This window comes from Tauraco erythrolophus, chromosome 11 (assembly GCF_009769465.1).
Source record: "Tauraco erythrolophus isolate bTauEry1 chromosome 11, bTauEry1.pri, whole genome shotgun sequence".
Lineage (NCBI taxonomy): Eukaryota > Metazoa > Chordata > Aves > Musophagiformes > Musophagidae > Tauraco > Tauraco erythrolophus.
In genome coordinates, this window is record NC_141475.1 from 29572772 (window position 1) to 29595807 (window position 23036).

Genomic DNA, 23036 nt, shown 5'->3' on the forward strand with positions numbered 1-23036 from the left:
AACACCTCTGCCAAATTCAAAGTTTACCAATAACGCATCTCAACATAAAATTTGGAAAAGATACAGCAGCAATTACTTCATGGCACCACTGAGGGATATAATTATAGCGCTGTCACCAAATTAAGCAGAAACAATAAGCTAATTAATATCTTGGCCACACAACAGTGAAGGACTGGTTAAAGAGAAATATTCTTTAGTGAACTACTGGTGAGCGGACCAAACTGGTCTCGTACTCCAGCTCTGCAGGAACTGTGCCCACTACACCCATACAATGGCACGTAAATGCAAACAGACCCCTCTCTCAATTTTGTACTTTCGCCTGTATCAAGGAAAAAGCAGAGTTCCGAGGCAGCAGCCTGGACCAGCCGGCTCTGCAGTGGAACACCCCAATACTGTACCACTGGAGATGTATTTCACAGCCCCCCCAGCCCAGCAGGCAAACTGGGGCATAAACAGAGCCTGGTGAAACCACCAGCACGTATTAGCACGGAACTACTGAGCAAGTCCCACACCGGATTGGTAAAAAAGCTTCTATGACCCAGATATTTTGCATAATATACATAGTTGTAGTAGCAGTAGTACTACTAGTAGTGTTTTAAAGGTTATTTCTGTACAGGTTTAGCTCCGACAGAGTTGCTTGGGAAGGCAGTGCAACCTCCCACTGACTTCAGTGGGCTTCTTAGGCAGATCCTCATCAGACGTGTTTTTATCCTGAGTGTATTTCACGGTTTCTGAAAGCGTTGCAGCAGAAACACCTAACTGTGACACTGCATCTGAATTCAACACATCCACGTGTACTCAGTTCAAGAAAACTGGGTAAATAATGAAACAAGTGGCAATGTCCTACAGTGTGGGCCCGTGTGCAGAAATAAGAGATTTCTTGAAGTCAGTTCTCCAAGATTTATGTCCCTGACCAAACTGTGAACTGATTCCTAACAACAGTGTCACGGCACCGACGCACAAATCCCACAGCCCAATCCTTTCTTATTCAACTTAATTAGATTAACGCTATTTTCAAGTCCGAAAGTTATACTGCAAATTCCATAAACCTCTCTCCTTTAAAGAGTAGGCAGTTACGAATTAGCCACTACTACTGTAATTAAACAAAACTCTTTAAAGTCAAGAAATACGCCTCTTGAAATTTTTTGAGTTTTACAACCTATGGTATATATCAATTTCCTTTACAAAATTAGGGACTTCGGAGACATGCAGAATCCACATTATCTGACAGCATTAGATGGATGTGTACTTATAAACTAAAGCAGGGAAAGGTCAGCGTGTGTCTCTAGACTAGGAAATGGGAATACTGGCTGTTATTGCGCTCTTCCAAAGGGTAGGGCAGAGGCACAAAACGGCAGGAAGGACTGCTCTGCATTTAATCCATTTGCTGTTGATTTATGTATTACAAAGCATTCACACACCCATCCACGCCACTGACGTTTCAAATATCGTTTCCAGTAGTAAAAACATATCCACAGTATAATTCCTTTACCATAACATTTACATAATGTATTTTAGAAATAGGAAGTTCTGTATTATCCTGGCATAGGGGAATTGCAACCACAAAGTAAGTGACGTTTCCCATCCAAGTCTAAAAAGAAGTTATCTTTAAAAATAACAGTCATCTAGTGATTCAACTTAAAATTCAAGATGTAGTTTGAATATATGTAGAAGTATGTGTGTATATATAAAGTGTTATATATATATATATATATAAAAAAAATCATTATTATTAGCATCATCCATGATAACAGGAAAAAGTGATGTCCATGACTCAGCAAGGGAAACAACCGCTTCCCTCTGTCATTGAATTCAGCTGATGCCGATGGTTTCAGGGAGGAAAAGTGACCCGGAGGAGCTCTCGCTCGTGTGACACGCGCCAGACACCCAGCCCAGCTTCTTACAGGTCAGCTGCCTTAACATCTACTGCATGGCAAAGGCAAACGTACTGGCACCTTACTGCTGCTAAGGTTCTGAATTAAAGCTACATGTTACCTCTAGAAAGGTTCCCAGTTTTAAAATCAGACCTACTGTTTTTCACTTCCCTTCTTAAAGCAGCTGCCACGGGGCCCTGGCTGCAAAGGGTGGCCTTTTCCTTCCCCAGAAACGGCTGGATCCCAGCGGTGGGTAAACTGAGTCTTTAGAAACCGCTCTGGTGTGCGCCTTGTGGACTACGGCATATAACATAGAATCACAGAATGGTTTGGGTTGGAAGGGACCTCAAAGATCATCCAGTTCCAACCCCCCTGCCATGGGCAGGGACACCCTCCACTACACCAGGTTGCCCAAAGCCTCATCCAACCTGGCCTTGAACACTGCCAGGGATGGGGCAGCCACAACTTCCCTGGGCAACCTGTTCCAGTGCCTCACCACCCTCAGAGGGTAGAATTTCTTTCTTATATCCAATCTAAATCTCCCCTCTTTCAGTTTAAATCCATTGCTCCGTGTCCTATCACTACATGTCCTTGTAAAAAGTCCCTCTCCCATCATAATTAATTTATTACTCATAGCATTTGCTCCAGCCAGCAGGTCCTCCACTTACCTTTGCTAACCTGCCCCAGTCCGGGCACCCTTCGCACATCTGCCCCCATCACCAAACTCCAGATTTCCAAATCCTTGCCCGTGCCCATGCCGACCGCTTTGTTATGTGAATAATTACAAACTAGGAGCCTGGATGCAGCCACCACATCCTTACGCTCGTCAAACTGATCGGCGAGATTAAATCTGAACTTAATCACCAGAAATGGAACCGGCTGTTCACGTCACCTCCTCCGAACCGGCACACCATCCCGCTCCCACTCCCTGAACCGCCGTGCCCCCCTGCTCACCCTGCGGAGCGGCGGTGGCTGCCAGGGAGCACCGCGGCGTCTTCGGCAAAATTCGGTGTGGGGCACCGTACCACTCCCTGCCTGCTGCACGAACGGGCACGCTCCCAGCAAGGCCAATCCGAAGTGATCCCTACGTGCACCGCTTCACCTCGCGTCTGACTTGGGGGCGAACCAAAAGGGACACGAACACAGACAATGAGGAAGGCGTCACATGGAGTTCTGCTTTCGGCAGCAAGTTAGAACGCAGGTTTCCATGGCCTGGTGGCTTCGGCTCAGTCACGGTGAGCTGCGGCGATGCCGTCACAACCACGTGCTTCTCTCCCAGGATGAGAAAACTGCGTGGGAACGGGTGGGAACAGGGTCACCGATGCGGCAGGGACTGAAGGAGAGCAGCACTTCTCCAGGCAGACCCACGGCAGTGCCAAGCTGGCACCCTGGCACCTCCCCAGTAAGGGCACGGGGGACCAGTGCTCTGAAATCACCCAGTCTCCAACAACTGGGGACACCGAGGCATCACCAGCTCAGTGCGAGGGTGTACCTGCCTGACTCCCAGTAACATTAACGTGAATCACAAGGCAGTGATGGTGCTGGAAAACTACTCCAACAGATGTTGCAAGATAGGAGATAAAACCAACCGCATTTCAGTTCAAAGCTTCCTGTTTCTCCAAGAATCCCAAATCCAAAACACAGTATTTTCTATGTGTTAATAAGTATAAATCAAATGTAAGGCCAGAATGTATCAGTCCTATCCTTCCAGGATAGTAAAAACTGATACGACTTATCAGAAAATACAATTAATCTAAAATATTTTTTTTTCATTATTTATGTAGGAATTTAAATCCCGAAGAATGGAGTTTTTAACTCTTTATGCTCTGTCACCATGAGGTATCAGAGATAGTTGTTATAAACTAATGTAGGAGCAAAATGATTCTTCTATTTCCAGTAAAATTAATCAAGTTTAGGAGATGCTTTCCTTGACTTCACAGAGATCTCTACACATAAAGTGCTCAGCAGCACAGAAACACTGATATGCTTAATTTTTGCATCGTGAACAATCTCACCCAAGCTAAATACATACATGTGTCTTCGGACATCAAGGAAAAGCTCCAAATTAGTCATCAGTATTAAAAAGAAACAACAAAACCTGAATGGCTATGCGTTCTTGTAGGAAAGAAGTGAAAAACATCTCTGAGACCATTTTTTAATCAGTGTTTTGCTACAATTTATTGCCACGCTTGTTCACCTTGATCACGCGACGTGCGTAGCTGACACCACCAACAAAAACCAACTGCTGACCCCCGCGCGGAGCAGCTGCTCCTGCACAACCCCCCCGCCAGAGCCACCGCCGTGACCCACGGGGATGAATTCCGAAGGGACTTCTGAGCCAGGCCGCTCCCGGTGCACCAGCCCGCAGGGATGCAGCGTGCAGGGACCCCCTCCCGGCGCGGCGCGCTGCGCGCAGGGCTGAGGCTGGCCTTCCTCCCCAGCGCCGGAGCTGCGACTCGTCAGAAGGAGAAGCAGCTCCTGCATTGCAGCCTTCCCAACAGCGGGCTCTCCGATCTCCCAGGAACGGCCAGGCTCCGGGAACGACATCAAGAGCTGGCTTTGGTGCTTAATTCTGCCAACACTCGTTTTGTTTGTGGATTCCCCACGCCTGAGCGAGCCAGCTGGTGTAACGCCGCTTCGCTACGCGCGTGCGTACAGCTTTTCGCTCGTTTTTAGCCTTTTGCTGTGGGTAAAAGATGAACTTCGGGGAGGATGAAAAAGAGATTTCTGGTTGCTTCTGAGCCAGAAGAAGGCCCTTGCAGAAGGTCTGTGCTCGTGCGGGAGGGAGCTGCAGTGCCGTCACACTGCAGCCCTGTGGACGCTGCTGCAGCAGGAACCGGGGTCCTGGGGCGTTCCCGAGGCCACCGAGCGAAAATGGTTTCAGGGACACGAGATCACCCACAGGCTCCTATCATCTGAGCTTAATAAACTTACATTTAAAAAAAATAGAAGAAACAAGCAGCAGCCTGGGGGGGAAGGTGCAGTGAGCGTGGTGGCACCTTCTGCACCACTGCCAATGGTAGCAACAGGGGGTTTCCGGCTCAGCCAGGCAGATCTTCAACGATTTTTCTTTCCGGGTTATGGATCAGGTCAAAACGCACTACCCTGCTAAGCTTTTATTTACAGCTGTGGCATGGCTGAGATATCTGAACTACTTCTGAGCTCCCATCTTCCACGGAATAACCGCGGAATGTCTCTGAGGCAGAACGAACACAGATCCTTCGTCACCCGCTTGTATTCCTCATGGTCTCATGTTGAAATAGCTGCTGGGTCGCTCTGGTTCCAACAACACATGCCTGCGACTCGCTCCCTCAGCCCGTTCTGCCCCGGTCAGGCCACAGGAGTGGCATTTCCCACGGCTCTCACAGAGCCCCGCACACCAGGCTCGCGGGCCGGTCTCCGACAGTCGCCTTCCTCAGCAAGAAGCCACCTGTGTCCTTTTTGCCCGCTCTGTAGGCAACCCTTCTTCATGCTCAACCGGTGCCAAACCACACAACACATAACCTTCAAACTCCCCTTAATTCTTCTTGCAGAAGAAACAGCCTCTATATATTCATGCAACGTAGAAATAGATCACTTTCCCCAAAAAGCCTGATACGGCAGAAGAAAAATGCCAATGTTAACACGTCAAAGGACCACAACTGTGGACCAAACACTTTAGACAAAAGGTGTCTAAAAGACTCAGGTTATAGCCCTGTTATGAGCGTTACTTTAAACACCCATCATTTTTTTAACTAGCCAAAATAACAGCCTGGAGAGCGATGCCACGTGAAAAGCCAACCCGAGAAGTGCCCGAGCCCATTAACGGTGCCACTCAGGCGCTGAGCGCTAATCCTGCAGCTCCTCGTCTGTTTTCTTGCTAGAGAAGAGCCACAGCAGAGGTGCCCCTGCCAAGGAGACGGCAAGGCCGTGAGCCCAGGTGCCCAGGGTGCCAGGTGCTCACATGGGCATGGCAGCCAAGCCACCCCTCGACCTCCAGGACAAGAACCCCCCACGATCCCTCACCCACCCCGCAAGCCCCCAGTTCATGTTCTCAGCACCACACAGCAAGCGCAGAGGCTGTGTAATACCCAAACATCCATCATCGCTGTCTACCTCCACTATTTTTATCTGCATTCCCACAGTATTCCTCACATGAAGATTCCTCTCTATCCTCTGTTTGAGCTCTCCCCAATGTGTCCCCTTTTTCACTAACGTACCCGTGCAAGCTACCTAAATTGAACAACACGATGCAGGAATTTTGGAAAAAGCTCAAAAGATTACCTTTTCCCTTGTATTCTCTCTCTTACCTCTAAAAGCCATCTTAAAATACTAAATATGAAAGTCCAGAATTTTAGTCTTCTACAAAAAACATGGGATATTTGGAAAATAGCTTCTGAAAAAATTTAAGAAAAAGCAATTTTTATTAAAACGGTGATTAAAGACAGAATGCTTAGAAGTTGTAGAAAAGAAAACAAACAAACCCAAAGCAACAATTTGTCAGTCATGCAGAAAAATGAGTGAAAGAAGCTCAAATTCTTGTATTTTAGTTGCCACCATTAGCTGCCTTTAATTAGAAGAATTGAACAAAGCTGCGTCACATCATTAAAGATTGATTTATGGAATATATTTGCACATAAATACAGGAGCTCAATAAAATGCTGATAAGCAGCAAGCAAGATATTTTCCCAGGGACTTTCTTCTAAGCAGTTTGCAAAGCTCAGTCATTGCAGCAAGCGCCTGCGCTCCCAGAAGAACATTTTTGGCTGTTACACATCAAACGGCTGAAAAGCACATAATTACATTCTCGGTATCACAGACTCACTACCTTTGATTTTTCACTGCTTGGGAAGGAAGCCTCAAAGTCAGTTTAAGCTTTGCCTACGGATCAAGCACTGAAGGATTCCCGTATAAAATTACGCACGGAAAGGAGTTCACTGAAAACCAAGAGTGATCACACAAAGTCAAGAACGCTGCCCAGGCACTAAGAAAGCCTTCCAACACTGGAAGAAACACTTTTTGTTTGGAGTTCTTGGTTTTTTTTTCCAGCCTCAGAGAGCCACTGAAAAAAAACCACTGGAGTTTATTCTCACAAGTAAATCATGCCGTGTTTATCAGTACGTGCTGCTGACAGGAGCCTTCTTCCATGGAAACCAGATGGCACAGGCAACGCCGAAATAGCCAGTGTCAGTGGGGACGGCGAGCAGTGACCCTGGGGGACCGGCGAGGAGGAGGAAGGGCGGGCGGTTCCGCACAGCCAGCGCCGGAGCAGCCGCCATCCCGCCCGCGCCTCGGCAGATGTCGGAGCAGCGGCTGCCGGGCGCCTGCGCACACAGACACACGTACTTTCGATGGTGAATCCAGGCCTAATTGCTGCTGCCTTCAGTTGGCAACCTGCTCGGAAAACCCGACACATCTGCCCGGGTGAGCGAGCTGCCAGAGCCCGCACGCTCCTCCACCGTGCCCCCGGGAGCGCCGAGGTTAGAGGCTCCAGACCTCGGGTACCTCTAGACCCAATTAACGTGGCAACCTTCATCATCTCCTACAGCCATTTACTCAAGTTGAAAAGAAAAGCTTATCTCCTCGAACGCTGCGTAGGTGTCACTGCAACAGAGATAACGTCACGACGTTCAGTGAACTCCAGCTGCGATGCCGGAGTCGAGCGGCCGCAGGAACACGCTCCCGTCCGGCGCGCCCTGCCGCAGGCTGACCCGCGGCCGTGCACCGGGTGGACCAGCTCTTCCCTGCGCTATGGGGGAGTTTGGGGTTAAAGAACCAGGGAGAGAGGAGCACTGGGGCCCTCGCGGAGCCGAGCTGACCAGCTCTGATCGCTCTCCCTTTTTTAGAAGGAAAAATTCCCGTTAACTTCTCTGGAAGCAGGATTGGGCCCAGAGCCCAAACATGCTCTGGGTTCCCAAGTCCTTACTCACCGCTCGCAGCCGGACTCGCCTGCGCCGGAGCCAGCGGCGCAGCAGGAACGCACGGAGCCGCTCCGGGCAGCGCGGGCTGCAGGAGCCGGGGGTCCGGCACCGCACCCCGCTCCTCCCGCCTGTATCTTCACCTGAGCTCCGCCAGAGGAACAATCCTGCACCCGAACTCGCTGCGTTAACCACCACACGTGTGCTTTACAAATACCGTCTGTGCCTGTGGGTACGTATAAAGGGCGAACGCCGATGCGGCCGACTGAGATCCCAAGCAGGCTCTTCCAGCAAACTTCAACTCACAGCCACCCGAGCCCGGACGCATTATTTATAACGCTTTCGACATTTTACTTTTCTCTCCAAGTAATACCTGCTCCAAGTTCAAGCCCACGGCATATTTTCCCTTGCCAGATGATCTGCGACCGTCTCATGACTTACTACATTGTTATCATCACTAAGCTTAGAAACAGGGCTGCTGAGTCTATTAATCTTCTGAAACACAAAGTCTGAAACTGTAGAAACAAAACATCTCCCTGCAAGATACATAAAATGTGCTATAGTGAGATAAGGGGAAATTTTTTTTTTTTCCTGTGCCACTGCAAGACTGACGCACTTTTGTAAGAACCAGCTCTGGATGTGCCGTTAATGACGAGCATGGTGAAAGAAATCCCTTTTACGACAGCAGCCTCCCTCAGGGCAGACAGTGAGGTGTGCTCCCAGCAGGAAAACCTGGGCTATACGCAGAAGTTTAAACTGCCACCTGTAAATCCAAACGAAGAACTGATAAAATGAGTCAAACGCAGCCGGGCTAGCGACGGAGGGCTATGTGAAAGCTCACTTCTCAAACGACCAGTGTATTTTAACCCATCTAGTTACTTACTTCTTTTTTATCGTGCTGAAATTCATCCTGATTTGGCCACTGATAAACAGCTTGCGTATTTATGTCCCAAAATATTTTTCTGTGAAAACAAATATTTGGCATATTTGCCAGAAGCATAAGGTCCTAAAGAGCAACCCAGGCACTTTCTGACAGTGCTCAAATAAGGGCTGGAAGTTGTTTCTCTCTGAGACTTCTTGCCAGCAGCGACCAGCAGCTCCAGGAGGTAGTGGGGCTGCAGAAGGACCCGCAGAGCTGGGGGGCTGAGCTGGCACAGCTGTGCAGCAGCTGGGGGGGGGGGGGGGGGCAGTGCCCCCGCGCTGGGTTAATGCTGATTATTGAGCAACCTGGTGTAGTGGAGGGTGTCCCTGCCCATGGCAGGGGGGTTGGAACTGGATGATCTTTGAGGTCCCTTCCAACCCAAACCATTCTATGATTCTGTGATACACTTGGCTTATGGAAATGACAATCTGGGTACATGAAACTCACAGCCATTTGTGGTTTACTCAGTCCTGGCTTCCTTGGTTCTCCTGTGCAATCCCTAGATTCAAATGAAAACATCCTAGTGACAGAAGTGTACCTTTACCCTATCAAGTGCTGCTGAGATTTCTAATTAATATCGAATAGCAATCATCCCATTAAAAGTTCAAGCTGTGTTTAGTGAAAACTGAAGTTAGACTTTAGTGAGGACTAACAGATTACATCTACTGCAAACTTTGATTTTTTTTGTTATAGTACATTAAAAAAGAGTTTTCCCAACTACCTCAAATAAATATATTTTGGATAGAGATATTCTTTTATAACAATGCAGCCTATCCCCATAATTTGAAACATGGACTATTTCACACGGTAGTAGCTGACAGCAAGCAGACTTTTTTAAAAAAAACAACAATTGATCCCAGAGGAAAAGCAGTTCTCCTGACAGCAAGCTGGATTTCAGCCTGAGGTCAGAACACACCAAACCCTCACACAGCCATCAAACTGCCCGATGGGCACGGCCAGCCTCGCGTCCGTCCACCTGCACCAGCTCCGCGCCACTGCCGTCGCTCTCCTGTTGCTGCCATTGAAGCTATGGAAGAAATTCCAGACCAGCCTCAAAGCAGGAAAATTTACTGCTGGTTCTGAACACACGTAACTGTAAAGCAACATCTGTCCCTGGTGTTATTCTGCAGACGAATCCTGCACAAACTGCTGAAGGTAGAACGGGAACGGGTGACATCAACTGTTCGCTTGAACATCCTTACTGGGAACCACGGTCCATTTCAAAATGCCATAGCAAAACCTTCACCTCTCAGGTTTTTATATTGAATGTGTATTTTTTTATCTTGGGATATATTCAAGTTTCATCACAACTGTGATACAGTTCTAATGGTCCCTTCTCTTTCCTTGTTAATTGCTGTGAACTCTCATTGACACTAATGGGAATTACAATTGCACATGTTCACGGCAGAACAGACTCCAAATGTCACCGAGGACAGCAATAAAAAAACATTCACATGTTTATCCTTCCGCTAAATAATTACGGGGTAGTAGGAAGGAAAGGTTGTTTACTTTGTTGCATTACTTGGGAAACTAAGTTTACAGTATATAATTGTTAATAAAATAAAAAAATAATCATAGGCAACTCTAATCCCTAAGGAACACAACTAGTGGAGACCACCACTTCTGCAGGCAAAGGGAAGTCCCGGAGCCTCTGCCTGCCCCGACCCTCCTGCCGCCCCTCTGCCCTGCGTGGGGCTGGAAACAGCAGGACAGATGTGGACGCAGGAGTCCCGAGGGCAGCGACCAAACCCAGCCAGACTGCCCACCTCACAGCTCTCAGGTGTACGAAGCGCATGAGCCAAAGCCCTGGATCTGCGCTCGCTTCCCGGCGGATCGCCGAGCCCTCCGGCAGCACCCACACCTTTGCGTGCAGGATTATTCTGCCACTGCTTACAAACAAACAACGGCACAAAACCAGATTATTTCAGGCAACACCTTATCACTGACGTTAGTGTCCCTCCTTGTTCATACTGGAAAACCATCATAAAAACATACAAAATACAGCCACAGTAAAATTCTTTCTGGAGAGGAGTAGTTGCGGGAATTTTTTGATAAATATTCATAGTTACAGAAGTTATCCTCAGCATGGACAAAAACCATCAAAATACGAGAACAAAAGGGAACAGAATTTTTTTTGCAGTTTTACCTTAACGAGTTGGTCCTTGCTAACAGCACTATCACCTCTTCAGAGCATCCGCATTTAAAATGTGCATAAGGCAAAGGCAAACACATATTAAGCCCTTGAAGGTAATGAGCAGTTACTGCAGGGTGTCTTCTATAATCCAATGCGTGTGACTTCTTTGGTGTTAGTGCTGTCAGGAAAACGAGGGCCACGGTTTGTACCCGCGGTTCCTAAGCAGCAACCACCCTCTGTTCCGGACATCGGGAGGTGCTAAGGCTCATCCTCCTGATTACAGGCATTGCCCTGTCCTTACCACCTCTGCACTAAATCTGCAGCAGCAGAATGAAACAAGTCCTCAAAGGAAATAAAAACAGAAGGGAAGGCGTATGTGTTCACCTCAGCTGGCCAGGAGATCTCTATCCACACCACACATTTCAGAACTGTCACTGTGGCCACACAACCCATCCTGGACGGTATGGTGAAACCACGGAGCTGTAAGGGCCCGTCTCCTCTGGGCGACCAAAATAATGGCCCTAGGGAGCAACACCCTTTTGCCTGTTTCATGCTTGTTTCAGCTGTTTGGTGTGATGCTGGACTTCAAATTTATTTTCCAGGTTTCCAACATACATGGACTCTGAGTTCGGGAAGGTCAGACTTGCACCCGACGTGGGGATGCAAAGGAACGCAGCTCGGACGTTGCGCCAAGGCCACAGACCAGCACGTTTCCCACTCCTCTAGAAATCCCTGGAGGACAGACCGGATTCTTTTCAATCGCATCTTCCCTGCTTATGAAATTTTGGGAAGTAGTGTTTTCAGTGCCCCTGAGACATACAAACTGGCCAAGCACCAGAAACCTCCATGCAAAACAGGTCTTAAAGCAAGAGCAGCACCTGCTGCTTTCAAGTGCTCGTCAGCGCGTGGTATTTGTCACGGAGGCGTCTGAAAATGTCAGTTCATTCGGTCCCTGGCCTTGCTAGAGGAAGCAGGCCCTAGATAAGCTCAGTAACCAGCAAATGATGAACAGCACCTGAGACCCAGTGAAGCAACAAAGTAGTAGAATTCAAGAGGTGGAGTAACGCAAAGCAAAATTAACCTTTCTCCAAAACTGAAAACGAACGTCTACGTTCAAGGCTTGAAGCAGCTTGACTGACACGTACTTGTTTCTGATTATACTGTTGAACTTCCCAAAGCAGAACGAACTGATGCATTTCCCGTCTAAAGTAAAATCGGCAAAAAACCCTGGCATCATGATGTGCCCCCCTTCCCCACACACCACAGCAGCGGAGGGCTGTGCCCATCACTCACCCCAGCCCAGAGCGGAACCTTCCCGAGGTGCCCGCGGTGAGGCTGCCGTAGGCGATGGTGAGGTACTCCGGGAACCTGCACAGCACCCCACCAGCCCCCCTTCCAGTATGCCACTTCGGATTAGGCTTCTGCAATCCCCCAAGCCTCCGCGGGACGGACTGGGCTGAAAGCCCTCCCAGCACCCAGCACAGTGAGCTGGTGGAAGAACAACTCCTTGGCCATGAGTACCCACAGAAAAACCTCCGAGTAGAGACTATTCTGGTTTACGGTAACGATTACTTCTGCAATTAGATAACAATATACCAGAGAAATTTTAGATTAAAATTCTCTGCTTCCACTAATTAAACTGCTTTGCTGATACTCCTGAAGATAGATACTATCCGTTACCTTGCTAACCTACCGAATCTAAAACTCTAACATCTCCTGCCGCGAGGGTGAGGAACGCGGGTCAGACATCTGCCCGGGAGGGTCCGAGCCGTAGGCAGGTGTCAGATCCATCCGAACCGGCAGCTTCCCGTGTTTGCAGAACAGCTTTCAGCCCAGAACACCACGAAGATGGTGCCTGCCCAGCACGTGGCACCGCTGTGCTTCACGACGCTCCGAGACAGCCAGCGAAAAGGAGGATTTTGTGGATAAATGAAAGAAATGACAAAGCAAGGCTGCTCCCACCGCAGGGAACGCCGGTGCCGTGCGGTGGATGTACGGAAACCATACCCTGCGCTGCAGCCGAGGGGAGTTTCCGCAGGACAGCTTCGGCACCATTTCCCAACTCCAGAGAATCACAAATTGCTCACGTAACGCCCCAATTTTGCCCACTGATTCAACTGCCTCGTAGTACAACAAAGCATCCTTGGGCTCAGACCCTCGCCTGCCATTCAGAATAAATTTAATCCAACGATGGCTTTAAGGAAATGGTACCATAAATTTGCCCTGTCACTTTCTCTCTCACATCTCAGACTAAGAATCTGTTGCCTCTGTACCATTCCTCAGTAGCCCGAGCAAGTAACAACCAACAATCCTTTTATGTGTCACGTAAACTAGGCAGGCTCCACAATTACCGTTAAAACATACACGCAACATACAAGGTAGTAAATTTCCAAAATTTTCTCAAGTCTGGAGACTAACTGGTTATAAAACTTCAAATGCTCAGTCATCACCATCACTCTTCTACTTAAACATCTATTATTCCAACTAAGCCTAAAGAAGGTTTGTAGCTCAGAAGCCCAGCCTTTAAATCCAGGGAAGCCCCATTCCATTTTACAACGTTCTAGTCTACACCTGATCCAACACGAGCTGAGGAACACCGGGTGACGTGGGCCTCACAAAATTTCCATGGCAAAAGCACATGCTGCAACCGCAGAGCTCAGCTCAGCGTGCACCCAGCACCCCCGTCCCCTCCAGACGGGCCATTGGGGTGCTCCGCTCCATGGAAAACCTCGCCGGCAGCGATCTGAGCTCAGCCCGCACCACCCTGCCAGGGGAGAAACTCCCGACACCTCGGGTTTCTGTGCTGGGACATCCCAACCTTCCACATACAGCAGTTTTGTCATCCATCTCAGTGAACCCGGCGATGCCAAGCCTTTCATTTCTTCCTCTTCTATGACTGCTATTGTCATAACACCGTTATACGTCAGCAGGTCTGGCACAGGTCCGTGCCAAACACAAGCAGAGCCTTCGGGGAGCTGCGCGATGCCCTCCCACGTGCCCTGGCGGGAGCCTGCGATCCATCACAGCTTCCAGGCGCCAGACCTCAGGCTCTCACCCTCAAACTTCCCTGCAGCAATAAGTATCACCGGTTAATTACTCGTTACGCAAATTATTTCCTTGTTGTAATGAAATGACAACACGTTCCAAAGTGACAATCTTTTTCAGTAGTGCTAAAGAAGATACGGTTGTTGTTTATTCCGTGTTACTATTCATCACTCACACACCTCCCTCCTGACCATTACACCTCTGCGCAACCTGCTCTCACGCGGTTTCACTCTCTACTCCTTTGTCACCTGTGTCCTTCTGCCACTGCCGTGCTTTGCCGCATATATTCCCCTTGCAAAAATTCATCAAAAGACAGACTTTCTTTCTAAAAGAAATAAGCGTACATTTTTCTAAAATAAGCACTTTATGCAGACAACATCCCTGCGTCTTTGCGTTCCACTCTACTAGCACCCTAACAAAGTGCTTTGTTTACAGTACCTGGATGCGAAACAAAGTTCTGAATTCAAGAACTTTCCCCCAAAAAAGAAAGAAAAAGCTCCGCTTCTGCTCAGCCTACAGACTCCCGAGGGGGCGGGCAGCGCGCGCGTGTCAAACCGGGGTTCCGCCCGACCCCGCGCCGCGCCTGCACCCCGACCGGCGACTCCCTTTGAAGCTGCCGCCTGCTTTAACCCTCCCGCCGCCACAGCGCTGCTTTTTCGGAGCTCCCGCATCTCCGGGGCGCGGCGCGGCCGGGCGGGCGGGCAGCCCCGGCCCGGCGGCCCGACAGGGCCGGACCGGACCCGCCGCTCCGCACCGGGCCCCGGCCCCGCCGCCGTCGGGGCTCTCCCTCCCCCGAGCGCCCCGGGACGGGACGGGCCGCGCGTCCCCGCGGCTCCCGGTCCGGGTCACGCGCGGCGCGCTCCCACGGCCGGGCTGCGGCGGCCGCGGCCCCGCCAGCGCCAGGGAGGGACGCGCGGGCAGGCGGGGCCGCGCCCCGGGGCGCCGCGCCCGGTCCCCGTCCCCCCCCCGCCCCTCTCCCCCGGCGGAGGACGGCGGCTCCCCCCGCTCCGGCCCGGGGAAGCGCCCCCCGCCTTCCCCTGCCAGGCCGCCGCCCGCGGGGCCCGCCGCAGCCGCCGCGCCGGGGGAGGCCGCAGGGCCGTGCCGGGCCGGAGCGGGGCGGGGGTGGCGGCACCCCGGGCACCTGCATCGCCCCCGGCCGCCCCCGCCGGCACTCACCTCGGGCATGCTCGCGGGGTGGGCGGGCGGCGGCCCTGCCCGGGCACGGCGGTGGCGGCCGCGGCGGCCCGGCCCAGTCAGGGGCTCATGCTGACAGCGCCGCCGGCGCGGCGGGCGGGAGGCGGCGGCAGCGGCCCGGGCTCCCCGCGCCGGCCCCGGCCCCGGCTTCCGCCGCCGCCCCCGCCCCGCCCGGAAGCGCGCCCCGGCAGCGGCCCCGCGCCCCGTGGCGGCCCCGCGGGGAGCCCCGGCCCGGCCCCGGCCCCGGCCCCGGCCCCGGCCCCGCCGCGCTCACCTAAGCCAGGCGCAGCCTCCGCCATCCGGGCGACGCCGAACCGAGGGAAAGGTGAAGCGCGGAGGCGGCGCGGGCTGCCCTCCCCCGGGGACTCGCCTCCTTCATCCTCCCCGCGGCGGAGCGGCCCGGCGCCTCGTGAGTCACGGTGCCCGAGCCCGGCACACGTGCCCGGCCCCGCCGCCGCCTCCGGTTTCTGAGGAAAGAGAAAAAAAAAAAAAAAGAAAAAAAAAAGCAAGCAGCAGGGGGAGGGAAGCGAGTGGAAAATGTCTCCGGCAACACAGCCCTGGCTCGCCGCGAGGTGGTCAGCGAGCGTCCTCGGACCGCGCTATCCAGCGCGACATTGTTTTCTGGGCACCCCCGCATGCCTTTGCCCTGTCGAGGCAGCGGCGCCGCTCTTCGCAGAGCAGCCAAAAAGACTCCGCTTTCATCCCGCTTCCCGCCCTTGCTCCTTCTCGGCAAATAAAGCGCGTTGCAAACGGGTGGGTTTCCCCCGAGCGGTCCCCTCGGGGCGAGCCCGGAGGCTGACGGTGGGGCTGGGGTCCCCCGGGAGCTCCTAGCGGTGCCCCGGGGCACCCTGCGCACACCCCTGCCGAGCAGGTGGCTGGCACCCACCGCGACGGCCGGGCACTGCTCTGAGCCCCCCTGGGCTCCAAGGCCCTTGGAGACCGGCTCGCCCATCACCAGGGCACCAGTTCTGCTCTGCCCCGTGGCACACAGGCAGGTGTGGGTCCTGCCGTGCCAGCAGCACTGACGGGAGCAGGGCACAAAAAGGAGCTACAGTAACACAGATTGGTCAGGCGCAGCGTGGAAGGGGCCCTTGCCAGGACACGCACATCTCGGGCCACGCGGGAATCCCAACAAAACAACGTGGCACTAACCTAAGGGGCAGAAAAAGAGAAGGACCCACACCTGAACACACTGAGAGGCCGGCAGGCTGCCAGGCAGGGGGGTGCACCGTGGGACACGTGGGGTCTGGTCCCACTGGTGTCGGCCCACCGGGACATGGGAAGCAAGACGGGAACTCCAGAGGCGGTGGTGGGGACGAAACAAGGGAAAGAACTGGAAAGAGCCTGCCCACGCCAATGATCTTCCAGGATTTAAGGACACTATAAAGAGCAAGGAACAATCTTGTCTCTGTATTTATGGTGGTGAGGACAGGAGATGGGCTTAAACTGCAGGGACAGCGATTCAGGCTGGACTCTGGCAAGGTGCTAAATCAAGGTTAGACGCTGGTCTCGAGGAGCGATTTAGGTACACTCCATCCTGCCTGGGGCGAGGGAATGGATGAAGTGTCCCTCTTCCAGCTCTTTCTTCCTCTGACCCTGCCGAGGTTTACTCTTTTTGATCTATGCTTCTCTTTCATAGTGTGCAGCCTGTTCCATCCCCGAGGCTCACAATATACCTCTTACATTGTTAATTCTTTTTTTTTTTTCCCATTTGCCATAAAAGAGTCCTGTGCCTTTGCAAACTATGTTTTTGAGTTCTATTTTACCATTTTAATAAAATCAGTGGCAGGATTCTCTGACTTTGTTTTTTGATATCAGGCAGCAGCCATGTCTTAGCCAAACTCACACCCAAACCCTACAAATATTTGCACTGACTCCAGGAGACATTTTGCTTAGCATTTTTTTCCAAGTATTATATCATATGAAGCAACTGCTTATTGCTAAGGCTGAGTATATTTCAACGCATATACACATGCGTTTTTGAAAAAACTCTTATTATTCTCTTTTCCTTTAAACTTCTAATCTCACTTTCTGTTTTCTTCCACAGGGACAATTCAGAGAGCCCTTACCTATGATGAGCACCCCAACGGTTTCTGTTCCTCCCTGGTCCCTGTCACTAAACGTAACAGTAGGCCAATTAGTCAAGACAAGGAAATCCCTTCTTCCCCCTTGGTGCAGGCTCTGCCTGAGCCGTTTCCGTGGGTGCCAGAGCCAAGGCTGAGGCTCAGCCCCAGCCTGCAGGGACCTCTGCAGCAGGTCGCTGGATGACCAGTGCGGCCACTGGCTTTTCTGAAGGCCCATAGCTGTCCTGCATTGACCCTTCACCAGCAGGGACTGCAGCACAGGAGGATGCACAGCGGGAAAAGGGCTCGGCCAGGTTCAAGGGCCTTGTTCCAACTCTGTTTTTTTCTCCCAAACACACTGGGGCTTGTAGTTCTGCTAGAACTTTGTCTTTTTCCCCCAAATCTTGTAATTTGTGTTTATGAATCTGAGCATCCCTTGTTACCCATACCCAGTTGTTTCAGAATATGTTTAATTTTTAACTTACAAATGAAAAAACAGTACTAAAGTGGCATCTCCACTGCAATCAAATGCTACTTTTATTCATTTATAGTCACTGAGCTTCTGTTGACTTCTGAAATTCCGAATGATTCCTCAGAATCACATCCGCCACAGGCTTCAATCTGTAACAGAATAAGCCAAACCACCTTGCTGTTTGCTTTGAAATTTTTTAGGCTTGGAGACTAGAAGAAATTTGCCTTTAAATTTACCTTTTTCCCTGATCTGTACTCAGGGCTGAACTAAGCAGAGTTACGTTTTGTGAAATGAGGTGATAACGTGCTTTTCAGCTTCAATGAATAATTCCTCATTTTATTTTGGGAGACAAATAATATTGCGTGCTCAAGAGACCTGAACTCCAGCTGTTTCCTTCTTAAGGCTTCTTGTTCTATCATACAGCCTGGCATTAATACAATTAACTTTTCTTCACGTGTGCCCTAATCACGCCCTGCAACAGCCCACGCAGCATTCTGAACCCGCAGTGAAAACTGGGGTGCCCCAAACGTCCCTCCTCGGGGAGCAGCCTGGAGTCCCCGAGGCAGTGAAGGCACTTCACCGACTGGGAGAGCTTTCTGGTATTTTCTGTTTGTCTTTTCTGGCGTTTTTATAGAAACTGGAGACTGAAAGGACGTAAAGAAACATTCCTTTTTCATTCAGGAAAATACGCTATGAATTTACGCTTGTGTTTCAAAGAAGTTTAATCCGGATCAGTAAAAAAATCATGGCAATCAGTATCCCATGGTATTTTTGTACTTGCCTGACTTCCGTGACTCGGCCTGTCACTCCGTAAAGCAGCAGCGGTACAGAGGTACCACTCCGATAACTGCAGCATTGGTTGCACCCGCCTCCATACTCTGGGAAGGAATATTCTAATGGATCGTTTGTCTCTCTTCCTGTTTCTGTTCTATCACAAAGAAATACGCCAGGCTGTTTCCTTTCTGTAGGCTTACATCGCTACGCTGGGCATTTTCAAAGCAGTTATTCCGGTCACAAAGTTTTCTGCACAAACTCGTCACTGCCCTGATTTCTCTTAAATACCCTCAGCAGGCCGGTGTCCGCACGAACCACCCTTCCAGCGGCTGTTTTATATCAAAAAAAAACAGATATATAAATATTTCCTATTAGGATTCTGAACTGTGCCTCCTTCTCCGGCAGCGGCACCAGAGCAGGTACGTGGACACGGAGCCACTCACGGCTGCACAGCTGGAGTGGCAGCTGCCCACCCAACCCCGCCACCCCCCACGGCAAGGGCTTTGCTCCACAGCCGCTGTTTGGTCGCATTGGTAGATTTACTTTATTTAGTTTCATTTTCCCTTCAAGTCCCTTTTCACATGCAGCACACAGCGACCCGCCTGCTCCTGGGTTTGGTACTTGCTGCCTGTGATGGCAGCAGCCCCCATTGCCAGCTCTCCTGCCAGCCCCCATTGCCAGCCCCCCCTGCCAGCTGCTGCGGCCGGCGTTCCTTCTGGTGCTGGCTCCTGCTGGGAACCCCGCTGGACGTCATCCCTTCCTTGCCAAGGTGCAGGGCCAGTTTGCCTTATCCTTGGGTTGGTGCCCTGCTCATCTGTGATGTCATTTCTCACTATATCCTACAAAGTGACCCTATTCTGTTTCACATGGGTGTCTATAGGTTACAGGGGATCAAACCCCAGGGCACAGACGCCACGCGCAAGCTCTGCAGGAACAAGATGTCCAGGCAGAGCACGGTGAAGAGGAAACCTTAAGGAAGTCTCAGATCCAGTGGTCTCCCAGATTATCATCTGATAATGATAATTATCATCTGGGATACCAAACAAGACAATGGACTAATTCTCCTCCAGCAGAGAAAGATAAAGAAGTATTTCATCATACACTGAGCTACATATGTCATTCAAACAAAAAGATACAAATTTGGAGATGGGCAAAAATAAACATGTTGTGTACAGAGAAAGTATTTTGAGAGATATTTTATGGTTTAGAGTCACTACGTGTCATTACAACTGGAGCAAAAAAGAGGAACTCTCTTGGCAGCCCTCGCGAGAGTGAAGCAAGAGCCTGACCGCCAAAAATTGTGCAACGGTTGCCTGACCTTCCTCCGAAACCCGGCGAGAAAGGCTGCAGGGCCAGCGATGGCCCGGCCTGGGTGGGCAGAAGCCCCCAAGCACAGCGGGGGGACAGCGGCGTTCCCTGGGTGCCCTACATGAGGATGGCTGTTGGCATCCTCCTCACAACCACGCCTCGGGCAGAATAAAAGCACCCCCGCTCCGGTGCCCGCCTCAAACTGATCCGAAGGGAAAAGTTTAAAGGGAAAACTCTGAGTGACAGGTCATCCCGTGACAGGCATGGCATTAGGGAAAGAAGGTGAAAATATATTTAAAGTTTCCCTTTGTCATTACAAATGCGATGAATACTCTGAAAAAGTGGACCTAACTGTGCAGAATTCATGCACCAACCATGGCTACTTTAAGCCCCAACTTGGCAACCATTTTTTCAATCGTTACCCACGAAAGCAGCCAGCCAGCCAGCCTGCTGCCTCCCACGCAGCCTCAGGGTGCCCGTAGGGGCCTGGTGCCTACAGGGGGGCAGGCACGGGTGACTGCAAGTGCTCGGACTCATGGGCACACAGCCAGCGAGGACCAAAGCCTCCGCCTCGGCTCACCCCGGCACATCGCCTCCAACCCCAGCTCCCGCCTGAGCGAGGCTGAAAAGCAAACAGGAAACTTTTGCTAGAGAAGAAGAACAAGCTAAAAAAAGTCAGTTAAGAACCCAACGTAATTCGGAACGAGCTGAAAACGTCGCTGGGCTCCAGCCAGCTCCAGAGCTGGTGCTGGGCGAGAGCAGCCTGGGCGAGCAGTCAGCCCTCCTGGGCACCTTGAGCCCCACACCGGGCTGCCCCCACTGCACCACACCCACCCGTGGCACCCTGGGCAGGGGCAGAGGGGGGTGTCCAGCCCGAAAGCAAAGCTCCTCTCCTTGGCATTTCCAGTAACGCAGCGCTGCGGGGACAGCCACGGCGAGAGCTGGGCAGCCCACCCGACCCACGCACTGATGGCCACGGCACTGGCTGCTCTCTGCCACAGACCAACTGCAGGGCTCCCACCCACGAGGGGCACGGGGGCTGCCCTGCCCTCTGTTACATGGGCGAGTGGGAGCCACAGCACGAGCCCATCTAGCTCGAAACACGCCTCGTGGCTTCGTTCTATCATGGCTGCAATGCAACAGTCACAAAATAAACCTCGTGCTCTCATTTTCCTTTTTCCCCCGGCGTTTGTCAGAAGGCAGAGCACGCAAGTCACCCCGAACGCAGGCTGAGCACGGCCGCGACCCTGGCGGAGCTATTCGCATCCTCAGGCTGTTGTTTGGTCGACGCTCATGAAATTCCAGTTCCCCAAAAAGTCTGACTCCAAATTTCAGCCTGGCCGACGAAGCGAGCGATCGCTGCGTCTCTTCCAGCACAGCGCGACTGCTGCGCTAACGACCTTCCGCTTCTGCTTCTCAGCAACATGGAGCCCTTCGCCTCCACCCTACCGCCCTACAACGTCTGGGGTTTTTTTCCTGTTTTAATGATTTTATCTGCACGTGCATTTTAGTAAAGATAACGTACAAATTTCAGACTCGGCCCTTCCACTGTATTGTCCTTTTATTTTAAAGCCTCCTGCAACTATCTACTGATAATACTTTCGTTAGAAGTTAAAAAGTAATTTAAATCTCTACTCGTCTACAGGCATATGAACCAGCAAAATCCACACGGCTAATTTCACACCAAGTAATTACGATATATGCCGCATCCTTTGCGTTCTCTGTAAAGATGATTTCTTTATTGCCCTTCAGTCTGGGCTGGAGCCCAGCTGGCAGTGCCAGGGTCCACTTTAACCTCTATGGAAGCAACGCAGGCGCTCGGTCCGGGTGGGCCCTGCCCACGATCCAACACCATATTTAATCACGGAAAACTGGTGGGACCTTCGCTGGCAGCAGCGTAGTTCACGGCAGGAAGCCGAGTTCACTCTCAGGGGATTAGTGTAATTTTAGTTTCTTGTGGGCTTTACCAATGGCTCCCGGGGAGCCGGAGCAGGGCTGGGGAGCGATGCTCTGGGGATGGGCATCCACCCGCCTCACCCAGGGCTGGAGGGGACCCTGGCGTGGGGGGAGCCACACTCGGCCCCTGCTAAGGAACGTGCCCAGAGCGCGGCACAACTATGGCAGTGGTGTCCCCGCACCAGCATCTGCCCTGCTCCGCTCCACCGATGGCTCCCGTGCCCGGTTTGGCCCGGGGCGCAGGTCCCGGAGAAGCTCCACACCACAGGGTCCCACTGCGCCCCCAGCAAGTGCCATGAAGGGTCTGCTTTGAAATCTGCCCGCGGCTTTTAATCCTCTGCAGAACTCCAGAGTTTTGTTACTTCAACTTTGCATACCAAAACTTTACCTTCAGCACTCCTTCAACATATTATTTAAATATTCTCCAACTTATCTCCAGACAGCAAGACCTGTATGCCAAAGTAGGCGCAACGAAACGCAGACCTAATAGAAAAAAATTAAACTTTCTGAACAACTTGCTGTACCCCCCTGAACAACCGCACGCTATTCTGCTGCGAATTTGCACGGTGGGCAAAAGGCTGCAAAATGGGGTGAAAAGTGTAATTCTTACCTGGGGGGCCTCCGGCACGGCGCGGCGGGCGTGCTGCGGCGCTCGGGCAGCGCAGCCACCGCCTCCTCCGGCAGCGCGCGCGGCTAATTACAACATGCTTTTTTTTGCAAGAGCGGGACGGTGGCCTAGCGAGGGGGGGCACGGCGAGAGGCCAGGAGAAGCGCGCTTTCCAAACCCCATAGGTCTAAGGATGTGAAATCAGCTATGTGCAGCAGCATACGGCGGTAACCACGGCGACGGGCTGCGGTTTGCACATGTATTTTCTTAAAGAAGCAAAAATTACTCTCGGCTAATAAAAAAAGAGATGCGAGGGGAAGTGCGTTTGCATCGCAGCCGCACGGCGAGCTGCAGCACGGTGCTGCCGGGGAAGCCCACGTCTTGGGCACTGGTTGATGGCATCTCCGCTGCGGCCCGTTAATCTGCCCAGTGGCACCTGGCACAGGATGGGCTCAGGCTGCCCAATGCAGCCATCACCCGCAGTCCCTGGAAACGGGGCGATGGCTGGGGTGGTGCCCCTGGGGCTCCCTTCCTGCTGTGGGCCACAGATAACGGCTGCCCGGCCGGCACGCTGCCAGCAGCGCCCACAGCACGGCTGGCTTCACCCGCCAGAGACATTTAGACCCATTTTTGTGACTTCTGCTGTGGCCACCGCCATCTTTGGGCTTCCTGCGCCAGCAGCAGCCCTTCTGCCAGTGTCAGAGCTGGCTGGAAACATCCCGTGCTCAGCCCAGGGGGAAACGCTCTCCCCCAGCTCCACCGGTCACCACCAGCCTCCATCAAACCGCAG

General features: G+C 51.9%; 1 protein-coding gene across 2 annotated transcripts in view; it reads right to left on the reverse strand.

Annotated features, from left to right (window-relative positions):
• MBNL1 (muscleblind like splicing regulator 1) overlaps positions 1 to 22302 on the reverse strand; it is a 104605-nt gene extending 82303 nt beyond the window's left edge. Inside the window, exon 1 of one of the 2 annotated variants that reach the window (XM_086618094.1) lies at positions 22250 to 22302. Coding sequence is in view for 1 of the 2 variants with exons in the window: in XM_086618089.1 (XP_086474215.1) it covers positions 15049 to 15057 (9 nt within the window). In the remaining variant the exon portion in view is untranslated. Of the gene's footprint in view, positions 1 to 15048; positions 15069 to 22249 lie in introns of those variants that run through there. The other variant, XM_086618089.1, reaches the window with a different exon arrangement.
• Between the last annotated feature and the right edge of the window lie 734 nt (positions 22303 to 23036).